This window comes from Dermochelys coriacea, chromosome 7 (assembly GCF_009764565.3).
Source record: "Dermochelys coriacea isolate rDerCor1 chromosome 7, rDerCor1.pri.v4, whole genome shotgun sequence".
NCBI classification, from domain to species: Eukaryota; Metazoa; Chordata; order Testudines; family Dermochelyidae; genus Dermochelys; species Dermochelys coriacea.
This window is the reverse complement of record NC_050074.1, coordinates 90,903,854-90,916,530: the sequence shown is the minus strand read 5'-3', so window position 1 is coordinate 90,916,530 and position 12,677 is coordinate 90,903,854. Positions and strand designations below refer to the sequence as shown.

Below are 12,677 nucleotides of genomic sequence, written 5' to 3'. Positions count from 1 at the left end.
TACTATTTGTATTACCTAGCTCAAGGAAGCCTAGTTCTGGATCAGGACCCCATTGTGCCAGGTGCTGTAGAAACATGGAACAAAAAGAGGTTCCCTGCCCCAGACAACTTTGTATTAACTGTTAAAATGACACAGAAGATCAAACTAGTAACTATCTTGAGTATTCAGAAACTAACTTAAAAAGAAAAGTCATATGCATTTGTCTGAATTTTAAAAGCTACTTCTTTCTTCATGCTCCTATCTAGATACTGCTTCTTTGAGTTAATTTTTTCTTATGAACATAAAACGCAAACTTACTGGTTAACACTGTCTTAACACCTTTTATTTTTTTTCTCACTAGAAAGAAGAGTATAAATGCAAAAAAGTTGAACCATTCCTGGACTGACCCCAATATATTGGTATTTGTACAAAGTATTTAGAAACTTGTACTTGTCAACTTGCCAAACTGGTTTTTGCTGCACATCTGATAGGATGAACAAACCAAAAAGAGGCTTTTTGTTGTATTGGAACAATAGCAACTGCTGCCTGGTTTAAAGTAAACTTAAGACTGCATGCATTTGCCTGACGAAATGAAAGAAGTGGCATTCTGGTCACCCAAAGAGGTGGCAAATTGGCTGATGGAGAATGCTGTGCCAGAATACTGTGAACCATTGGAATTTTACACTGGGCAGGATTTGATCAATCTAACTAAGGAGGATTTTAAGAAGCCACCTTTGTCACGTGTGTCTTCTGACAGTGGGCAGAGGTTGTTGTACATGATAGAAACTTTAAAAATGGAGCACCACATTGAGGCGCACAAAAATGGGCATGCCAATGGGCACCTCAGCATCAGTACAGATGTCACCACGAGTGAAAATGATTTCAGCACTAAAATCAAAATGAATGGGATGCCAAATGGATATAGGAAGGAGATGATAAAGATCCCCATGCCAGAGCCAGAGCGTTCCCAATATCCTATGGAGTGGGGGAAGACTTTCCTGGCTTTTCTTTATGCACTTTTCTGTTTCATCTTTACAACAGTGACAATCTCAGTCGTTCATGAACGAGTGCTTCCCAAGGAGGTGCAGCCTCCCCTACCAGATGCATTTTTTGACCGTTTTAACCGTGTGCAATGGGCCTTTTCTATTTGTGAAATTAATGGCATGATCCTTGTAGGACTCTGGTTAATTCAGTGGCTGCTCTTAAAATACAAGTAAGTACAATTTTTTGCAATGGTGGTGTTTGATATACTAATCGCTTTTGGGAGAAGCAGGTATTTAAGGTATAAAACTGAAATCTTTGTAGTCTTTTTAAGTGTTTCATTTTCTTGGGGTGATGACTTTTTTTAAAGTCAATGTACTCTTGGCAGACTCAGAAAAATCTAAATATTTATAACATAGTCTAAATAGATTTTTTTGGAGTGTACATATTTTTTGTTCATAAAGTACAGAATGGAGCTAATCCTAAATACTGTGGTTAGTATAAATATGTGGACTTGTCTTTACTTCAGAGTGAACTCAAGTATTGCCCCAAATTCAAGTCCTGGCCACACACAAAAACCATTAACTTTTGTAGGTGGTGGTGCTTTTAACTCAAACTAGGTCGCAGCTTGAATTAACACAGCTCAATAGCACAACTCCTTAGCTGCTCTCAGAATCACTCTGCATACCTCAAATATTCAGTTTGTCAGTGTGCCCACTCACTTGAGTTAGGCCAGCTCAAGTGTAGATAACCAGAGTTAACACCATAGTGAAGACCTATGCTAAGAAGAATATATCACTCTTTTTTAAAAGTGCAAAAGAAGATAAACAAACAAAAATAGTGAAAAATGCACAAAAGATGCAAACTGTATCATGTGAATAAAATCACATGAATAGTTCTGGGATTTCTGCATTTTAGCTAGCCATTTTAAGATGTATAGATTTTGTCTTCCATGAGATGGGGCAGATAACGTCCACCTTAGACTACCAGTAGATAAACCAGTTTGGTAACTGATTAACATCAAATTTATCTCCTGTTAAGCTCTGTCAATGAAGTATTCAAAGCATTGACTTTTTTTACCAGTATCAGGATTTTCAGCAAGAATAAGCATATTTGAGTTCCAGAAACCAACTATTAAACATCCAAAAAAGCAGTCTTGATAATCAGCATTGGACGGAATTGAACACGAATGACATCAGTGGGTGCTCACAGAGTATGGCCACTAGCAAAGTGACGTGTTCAAGCGTGTCATTGAAAGGAACGGAATGCTACATAAACCTTTATGGCCCTTGACTACAGAGTATGTCAGAATTGTCTACATGGGCTTGGCAGAAAAGCCTGAGGGTGAAAATTGCATGAAACTTCCATGTAATTTGCTTAATAAATCAAAGTGGATTCCCACAATTTCCCCTTCAAAAAAAAAATCCAAAAATTGCCCTATCACTGTATCAGTTATATCCCCGGCATTCCATGCATCCTACCATCAGTTAATCAATATTCTCATCCATCCTGCTGCCCGCACATTTCTTCACTTTCCTCTTTTCATACAGTGAAGCAGTTCTCCTTTATCCATCTGCATTCTGTTCTGCCCAACTCCACGATATCTGAGCCTCCATAATCAATCCCCTCATTCCCTACGGTCCATCAGTACTCTCTGCCTTTCCAACCTCTCCAGTCCACATGTTCCCTCTACCCCTTCATCTTTTCTCCCAGAGTCTGGTGCCTGGTTTGTTTTCTGAGCAGTAATTTTCTAATGGCCATTTCTTTTTCTTCCTTCAGGCAAACTTAGAAGTATGGGGCTGAGGGAAATGGGCCAGTGACTGAAACTCTCTCTTCCTCAGCCAGCTGCTCAGCACTCTTCTCTCCCTCTCTCCAAGTTCCCTTTGTGTGTCTGATAGGAGGAAGACCGAGAGCTGAGAGCCCAAATGTCTACACTGCAGTAAAAATCCCCAAGCTCCCTTCGTGTGTCTCAAAGGAAGAAGACTGAGAGCTGAGGGCTCAAATGTCCAAGCCCAAATGTCTACACTGCAGTAAAAATCCCAAAGCCTGAGCCCTACGAGCCCATGTCAAATGACCCAGGCTCTGAGGCTGCAGGTTTTTTATCAGAGTGTAGGCATACACCAAAAGTCTTGCATGTGAGGCAAGTTGAAAATTATGACTGTTCGGTTAAGAGGAGATGAGCAAGTAGACACGGTATGAATATTTAATAGTGAATGGAGAGGTACATTATTCTCATAATACGTGAACAAGGAAACATCCAATGAAACTGAAAGACAATCAATTTAAAACTGATTAAAATAAATATTTTAATACATTGTGAATATTTGCATGTGGAACTCGGTGCCCCAAGATATGACTGAGACCAAGATCTCTGAAAAATTCAAAAAAGCATTATACATTTTTATATAAAATGAGAATATCTGCAGTTATGACAGATAAGTTAAAAAATAACAGATATGAACTTCTGACAGATATGAAATAACAGACATGGACCACTAACATGGGGAAGAAGAAGCTTTATCTTTGGGCAGATTATTCCATAGTTGTCCATTGCAGAGTTTCTTGAAGCTTCCTCTGAAACATCTGGGTACTGACCACTGGCAGAGACAGGAAAACTGACTTTGTGGTCAATAACTCTGATTTGCTAGGGAATTTCCGGTATTCCTGTTCAGAGTACAATTCCAGGAAAGTTTACATGGATTAATCTGAGCAACTCCAATTTAAAGAAACACTAACATCTAATGCCAAATTTCCAAGATGCTCATGAAGGTGGTGCACAAGTACTGCTTCATATATGCAGACTACATTTATGTACGCTATATGTTGAACAGAATAAAATATGATCAGGAGTTTCCCTTCTAGTGAGAGAAGTGAGCTATGGACTGTTTTATAGCTTGTTTATATATTTACAAAAGACATTGTCAAGAATAGGTCTCAATTCTGCTTTTGAGTGGCTCCATGGAGTCTCTTTTCATTGTTTTCTTTTTATAGGTCTTAAAGTGATTGTGCAAGTCTCATTCATGTTTCCTTTTTTTGAAAGGGTGGGGGAGAAGGAGCTATGGTACAAAATGTGGGTACAAATCAGTATGAGTATCAACTGCCCCAAAGCCCCTATCAGCTAGGTAGCCTAAGGAGGAGAGAGAATTTTACATTTGAGACCTTCCAACCTCCCACATCTTCCCTGGTGTCCAGGAACAATTCCCATTTTCTGGTTGTCTCCTGTGGCCTTACAGATCAAAAGTTCCTACACTTACAGGAAAAATTCATTCTTTCATTTTCTGGATTGCCTTCCTAGATACTACTTTCTTTCCATGCATATGACTCACAAGTCAACCAGCACCTTGCTACCCTCAGTCATTGTCTGGGATGGTAATGTGTCAGGTAATTATACTTGATCTGTTGCCAAGTTGTTTGCAGTTTAAACCTACTCTTGCTGAACAGCTACCATGCCCAGCATGGACATGACATAAAGTTGAAAATGTGGGTGATGAGAGGTGTATGAGATGCTTTCATTTGATGATTATTAATAGGTACATCTGTGAAGGAAAATAAGGACATATGTTATGCTTATAAGAAGCACACGGGATCTTTTTCAGGGAAAAAGGTAATACGCCGCATTTATTGAAAATACAACAGTTAGCATATGCGTTCAGTTACACAACACACACACACACGCACACACACGTCCTGCAGATGGTCTTTATAGTTACCAGTCTGTCGTAGCTCGAGTCAATCTAATGGCCAATTAGATTGAGCACTAGTGAGGAGCTGGGCTCTGTCGGTCGCCATCCGACGCTCTGAGGCTTTGCAGGACTGAACCCAGAGTTCTGTGGCAAAACACCTCAGCTTTATACTTGTAAATTTCCATTTTAGTGTATGGATTTTGCAGTGTTATTCTGTAATTGTTAGTCCTTAAATAATGTTAATCTTGGGGTTTTCCACTTTTATCTCTTATTTGTTGTCTGGCTTTCAGGGGTTTTTGCCTCATCTCTGAAGTTGTCAATGCTGCTAACTCATTTTAGCACCAGATAAATGGATATTTTCTGATTATTTTCTGTTCTCTCTCCAAGTCTCTCATGTCTTCTTGACCATCTGGACGTTTGTGATGGCTTTCACACTCATCCTTAACCATGCACACATCCTTTACTCACACCAAACAATTTTACAGAGAATTTCAGACAGGATTACATTTTAGAAAGGGTTATGTGGTCACTAAAGGGATTACAGAGGAACCTCACATAACTTTGTTTGCAATGCGGATAAGAAACGAGACATTATAGCAAATACTGTAATGAAAACTTATTCTAAAACAAAAGGTGATCATAATCATCTATAAGGACTGTTCTGGTCTGTTCCTTCCTTAACATTAGTTCAGACATAGGCAGCCTGTCTGATGCAATTCTACCAATGTCCCAGAGGCTCATTCCTTTCTGCTATTCAAAAATGGTGCCTGGCAGGATGAAATCAAATTGTACATTAATACATACTACATTATTATAACCATCAACCATTATAACCTCTAATACAAGTACAAATATAAAATCCTACTCCTTCACACATCTTTGGCCCTGATGGAAATGCATTATATTGGATGGAAGGACTTTTTTTTTCTTGAAGATCAGAGTGGAAAAATAGTTTGAAAGAAGTGGAGTTTCCTATGTTTTTAGGCTATAATAAAAAACTTGTGATTTTGGTACATGATTTTTTTTTAAGTTATGCTGTTTTCCTAGGAAACTTTTGAAACATTATGGTGTTTCAAACTCTGGTATACTTCCATCACTCTGTGTGGCATTGGGCATATTATTAAATTTTCTGCTCTATTGCTGGTAGCAAAAAAATACATTTATTTTAATTTTGAAAAGTTCCCCCATAATGATTTAATAGAGCAATCTTTCCTTTTGACACTTTATCCGTTTAATATACTATTTTATACTTGAAACTCCATTACATTTCTAGTGAATGCTGTGTTCCTAAAAGAAAAGCATATCATGCCCCATTTTATGTTGTAAATTGCCTGAGCCCCATTTATTCTTACAATTGTTTCTGAAACTAGTAAATTACCAAATCATTTCTACATATATACAAAGGAAGGTGTGGGAGAGAGATTTAACACAGTCTTGTTTTCCAGCTTTGTTTGTGGGTGTTTGTGACATACCTGGGTATGATCCAGACCTGTGGGGGGCTGTGTTACCCCTGCCCTGTAACCTAGGATGCTTTGCAGTTGTAGCTTCCAAACTGGACTACACACAACCAGCCACCAGCATGTAGGCCACTCTCACATGTGTTTGTATAACTTCAGCCTACCAGTCACATCTTGGTTATACTGCAGGGTATACACTATAACAGGGGTTGGCAACCTTTCAGAAATGGTGTGCCGAGTCTTCGTTTATTCACTTTAATGTAAGGTTTCGCGTGCCAGTAAAACATTTTAACATTTTTTAGAAGGTCTCTCTCTATAAGTGTATATATTATATAACTAAACTATTGTCATATGTAAAGTAAACAAGGTTTTCAAAATGTTTAAGAAGCTTCTTTTAAAATTAAATTAAAATGCTGATCTTACACCGCTGGCCTGCTCAGCCCGCTGCCGGCCTGGGGTTCCGTTCACCTCGTCCGGCAGCAGGCTAAGCGGGGCCCTGGCTGGCAAGGGGCCAGCAACCAGAACCCTAAACCGGCAGCAGGCTGAGCAGAGCCGGCGGCTGGGACCTCAGACCGCCAGTGGGCTGAGCGGCTCAGCCCACTGCCGGTCTGGGGTTCCATCCACCAGCTCCTGCCAGCCAGGGTCCCGACTGCTGGCCCCGCTCAGCCCACTGCCAGTCTAGGATCCCTGCCCACATCGAGTGGGTACTTACCATCTCCCTGGTTCTTAGCCCATTCTCTTCTTCTCTCTCTGCACTGAGCTGAGGGTGGGAGTACACTGAGCACAGAACTGGGTGTTGGGGTGTAGGGTCTGGCCAGCAGCTAGAATGAAGGGCTCAGGGTTGGGGCAGGAGGTTTGGGGGTGGAGTGCTTACCTGGGTAGCTCCCATTTGGTGCGAGGGGTGGAGGTGGGAATAGGAATGTAGGGGGTGCAAGAGTCAGGACATGGGGTGTGGGGGGGCTGGGTATGTGTGGAGGGGGTGCAGTAGTCAGGGCCGGGGGCATGTGTGGTGGTGCAAGAGTCAGGGGAAGAGCTGTTGGGGGCTGGATATGTGGGGGAGTGCTGGAGTCATGGCTGGGGTCATGGGGGGGTGCAGGGCTGGAGTGTGTGTGGGGTGCAGGGGTCAGAGCAGAGGGCTGAGGGTGTGTAAGGGGAGTGCAGGAGTCAGGGCAGCAGGCTGGGGGTGTGGGCTGGGGTCATGGGGGTGCTCCCAGCCCCCTGCCCGAGCAACTCACTGCGGGGGGCTGGAGAGGATATGCCCTGATTCCTCCCCACGGCCCTATCTCCACCTCTTCTCCACCTCCTGCCCAGAGCAGCGAGCGCACTGCGGCTCTGCTTCTCCCTCTCGCTCACAAGGGCCATCAGCTGATTGGCGGTAGGGAGGGAGAGGAGGAGGGGCAGGAACCCAGCACACTGGGGGATGCGGCGGGAGGAGCTTGCCTACTCTGCAGCAGCAGTCTGCAGGACCAAGCTACTTCACCCTGCCCTGGGGGCGGGCAGGATTTTTAATGGCTCGCTGCTGCCTGCCGGGGCGCCGGCTTGGGTTCGGCAGTGGGCTGGACGGGGCTGGGACTCGGCAGGCAGCAGCGCGCCATTAAAAATCAGCTTGCGTGCCGTCTTTGGCACGCGTGCCATAGGTTGCCGACCCCTGCACTGTAATATACATTAGCCTCTTATCTTAAATAGTTACCCAGACACTTCAACTTAATCACATTGGATTATATAAAACAACAAAACAAGTTTACTAACTACAAAGAGAGAGATTTTAAGTGAGTATTAGTAATGAGGCATAACATTCAGAAATGCTTACAAGAAAAACAAAGATAAAACAGAAAGAAAAGGAGTACTTGTGGCACCTTAGAGACTAACAAATTTATTTGAGCATAAGCTTTCGTGAGCTACAGCTCACTTCATCGGATGCATGCAGTGGAAAATACAGTGGGGAGATATATATACCCCAGCCTGAAGCAGATGTGCAGGTGAACTGATAACGTGGCTGATTGATTAGGCCCTCTGATGGTGTCACTTGAATAGATATGTGGACAGAGTTGGCAATGGCCTTTGTTGCAAGGATAGGTTCCTGGGTTAGTGTTTTTGTTGTGTGGTGTGTGGTTGCTGTTGAGTATTCGCTTCAGATTGCGGGGCCTAATCACATCAGCCACACTGTCAGAGGCTCGTTCACCTGCGCATCTACCAATGTGATATATGCCATCATGTGCCAGCAATGTCCCTCTGCCATGTACATTTGCCAAACCGGACAGTCTCTATGTAAAAGAATAAATGGACACAAATCAGACGTCAAGAATTATAACATTCAAAAACCAGTTGGAGAACACTTCAGTCTCTCTTGTGACTCGATTACAGACCTAAAAGTTGCACTGTTACAACAAAAAAAACCTCAAAAACAGACTCCAACAAGAGACTCCTGAATTGGAATTAATTTGCAAACTGGACTGGTTTGAGCATTAGCTTGCTAAACCCAGGGTTGTGAGTTCAATCCTTGAGGGGGCCATTTACAGAACTCGGGCAAAAACTGGGGATTGGTCCTGCTTTGAGTAGGGGGTTGGACTAGATGATCTCCTAAGGTCATTTCCACCCCTGATATCTATGAAATGACACCATTAAATTAGGCTTGAATAAAGACTGGGAGTGGATGTGTCATTACACAAAGTAAAACTATTTCCCCGTGTTTATTCCCTCCCTTCTCCACCCCCCACTGTTCCTCACACGTTCTTGTCAGCTGCTGGAAATGGCCCATCTTGATTATCGCTACAAAAGATATTTTTTTTCTCTCCTGCTGGTAATAGCTCCCCTTAACTGATCGTTCTTGTTATAGTGTGTATGGTAACACCCATTGTTTCATGTTCTCCGTGTATATAAAATCTTCCTACTATATTTTCCACTGCATGCATCTGATGAAGCGGGCTGTAGTCCACAAAAGCTTATGCTCAAATAAATTTGTTAGTCTCTAAGGTGCCACAAGTACTTCTGTTCTTTTTAAAGATAAAACAATTTCTAGTTCCTAACTTAACAAACCATATTAGATTCAAGCAAAATTTCTCACCACATGCTTCCAGCAAGATTACTGACCAAAGTCTTTCTGGTCAGGAACTCCCCCCCCCCCCCCGCCCAAACCTTTCTGAGAGTCCAATGGCTATTTCCTTTGTTGTCTTATTGGGCAGGAAGACAGGATTGGAGGGTGCCTTGGGGTGTTTGTGCTTCCCTTATATAGTTTCAGGCCCCCCTTTTTGAAAAACATTTTCTGCTGAGAACCAGCAGATAAAGAGTCTGTGTGGAAGGATATTCTTGGCTGGCTTCTTTTCCCCCACCTGTTTGAGCTTCCTTTATTTCCCCTTCCTGCTTGATGACTCTGCTTAGTCCTTAAATGCAAATTAAGGCACAGGTACATTCCTATGTTTAGGACAAACCGGTTTGCTGAGTTCTGCCTGGGTGAGGCTGTTGGGTTTGGAATGTGTTAATAACACCATACAGGGAAATCTTATAACTCCACCTATAATGTTACCACGCATATTTTATCAGGACAGTACTGACCACCAAATTATAAGTTTCTAATGATACCGCACAAGGCATATCTTGTACAAAGATTATTACAGTAGGGTGTAGGGTGTGAATACAGGGGTATATTCTGTCACAGTTTTAGCTTCTGACAGCAGAATACAGTTAACTCTGGTTCAAAATAATTCCATGTATTGTCACAGAACATTCAATGAAAATCTAGCGATGTGAGCATAGTAGTACTGATTTCTGAATCATTTTGTCCTATAAATGAAGACAACCCACACACACTCTCTAATTTATTTTCTTTGAATATGTGTCAGTGTCGATCCTACTGTGCATATGCATGTGGACAAGATTAGGTTTTTTTTTAAAAGATCAGTGCCAGATACTGGGCCCATATCAACCCTTAGTGCTGCCCTTTGAGGAGGAAATATATTCCTCCTCGCCATTGCTGACATATTCCTTCTTACCAGCTTAGAGCAGAGATTCCTCTTCTTGGGTATTGTAGAATGACCCCCAAGGAGGGTATTGGGAAGCCCCCAGTCAGAGCGCCACACCAGCTGGTGCAGGAGTGGCACTGGAGCGGCTCACCCCAACCTGACCAGTACCGGTATAGTATGCCAACGTGGCCCCACTGGCCTTGCTGAGGATTATCCTCCCACATATCATGAAGCATATCATCCTCTCCAAAGGAGATCATGCTCCTCAGTGGCTTCATACCAGAACTGTATGTGGTTCCATAAGAATAAGAGGTGTGTGACACAGAGGCCCATTGCCAAAGCGTCTTTTGTTCTTTACCAACACTTCTTTGCCAAACCCATCTTGCAGGATATTTATCCATAAGGGGTAACATGTAAGGTATCTACACGAAGCACATAACTTCTCAAGATTAATAATTATTGTGAGATATATGTACAGGTAATATTTTAATGAATAATGTACCTATGTTGAAAGTATGCATTGTGTCCTTAGAGTAAAAATTAGTCACCACTGCATAATATGTCTCAGGGATGTTCCATTCTAGGAGGAGGGAGTTGTCACCTATCCCTGGATAGCCGATGATGTAATTCAAGGCTCTATTGACTATAGAGTTGCTCCATCCCAAGGCTATCAAAGGAAAACTATCAGAGACCATTGCAAACACACAAAACCACTTGGAAGTAAAAAAAGAACCATTACAACAGACCGGGGTTCGCCCTGTCTATGAATAAAGATAAAAGACTATAGCACAGAATGGGAAGGCGCACTCTGAATCCGTTCACAGAGGAAACATCTTGTGTCATTGAGGTGTTTTCCTGAAAGTTTGGTTCCTGATTCCTGTAAAGCCATCAGCTCTGCAATAGACTGATCTTGGGGTGGGGTGGGAGGGACCTACCTGATTAGATAGGAAAGGTAACTATTGTTAAGTATAGTCAGTAGTTCACATTTTACTGTTTTGTTTTGTATGAGGACGACACAAGATATCTCATTGTATACCTCTCCCACTGAACATCAAGGCCCACTCCATCACAGCTCAAACAACATCCTCTGCCTGCTTCCGTGATCTGCCAGGCAGCAATGTGGAGTAACCCACTGACCTTTATCAAACATTGTGCATTGAACATAATGGCTAGATCAGATGCCAGAGTGAGGAGAGCAGGACTACAATCACTGTTCAACTCCTCCAGCTGACACTAGAGAGTGTCAGCTTAGAGAGACAAGGTGGATGAGGTAATATTTTTAGTGAACCAACTTCTGTTGGTAGGAGAGAGACAAACTTTCAAAGAAGAGCTCTGTGTAGCTCTAAGACTTGTCTGTCCTATCAATAGAAGTTGGTCCAGTAAAAGATATTACCTCACCCTCTGTAACATCCTTGGGCCGACATGGCTACAATACTGCATATAGCTGACACTCCTCATTCTCACTATCCTAAGGGGATACTGCTTGCCAGTCACCAACAGTGGGATCCATAGACACGTACTCAAGAGAGTAGTTACATTTGCTATTGTAACTGGTTCTTCAAGCTGTTGTTCATTTCCACATTCCATTTCCACTTTCAGAAAGCTATCACAGCTTTTGAATGGTGAGGGAACTGAGGCAGGGTCATAGCCTCTCTGCCCTTTTGACCTCACAGAGGAGCACAAGGTAGGAGGCACATTGATTTAAAAAAATCTGATTTTGTGTGCTTGAGGCTCATGTGCACCTATAGTGTGGGCTGCACACTGACTGCAACATCTTGATGAACCACAGTTCTTTGAGTTGGCTGCCTCCTAGATTTGTGGCTAACCTTTTCTCCCTGTAGAAACATAACTAAATGAGCATTTTAGAGGAAGAAGATTCTGAGAACTATGTTATGAGTTTAAAAACCTGGCATTTGGGTAAGTATTCCAAACCCTAATATGCTCAATCAAGTGATTAGCCTTTTAACAAGGAGACCAGAAATCTTTGACATCATAAGTAGGATATTTATAATACAACTTCCTTCATTGCTTTTTACCTTTATAGCTGTTAGTAATTAAAAGACCATTTGGATTATTCTCAGGCAAACTATCAGAATCTTCTGAGATCTTCTGAGATGACAAAGTAACCGTGGAGACAAAGAAAAAAGCATTCATAGGTATAATTATTCCACTGGATAGTGAAGATAACTGGGAAGTCCCTGATATTTTACCATAGGTTGCATGTTAATATATCAAATGACATTTTGACTTGTTGGTTAAACATTATCTCCATTTTTGTTCGGGCAAGGTGAGGCCCTGAAGTTCAGGGTCCAATTCAGGAAAGATCCCTTTTTAGGGAAGTTAAGCATATTTAAATGCTTTGCTGAATCAGAGTCTTGCTCAAAGGTACATAGTGAGTTGGTGCCAGAATATGTGTTGGGGTTCCAAGTTCCCTGACTACTTCTCTAACAACTAGAAAATCATACTTCCCCATGAATCAGTTATTCCTTTAACTTTTGTAAACCGTAATAAATAGATTTAATCCTAAATATATTTAACAAGAGGATTTATCTGAGATAATCTAATTTGACTAGCTTTTATTTTCTCAACAATAATGCTATGGCATATGAATAAGTTAT

General features: G+C 41.9%; 1 protein-coding gene across 23 annotated transcripts in view; it reads left to right on the top strand.

Moving 5' to 3' along the window:
* SGMS1 (sphingomyelin synthase 1) overlaps window positions 1-12,677 on the top strand; it is a 205,689-nt gene that overhangs the window by 171,992 nt on the left and 21,020 nt on the right. For all 23 annotated transcript variants that reach the window (XM_043520042.1, XM_043520047.1, XM_043520041.1 and 20 more), the window contains one exon: window positions 341-1,192. In XM_043520042.1, coding sequence (XP_043375977.1) covers window positions 552-1,192 — 641 coding nt within the window. In that variant the 5' untranslated portion in view covers window positions 341-551. The remainder of the gene's footprint in view (window positions 1-340; window positions 1,193-12,677) is intronic.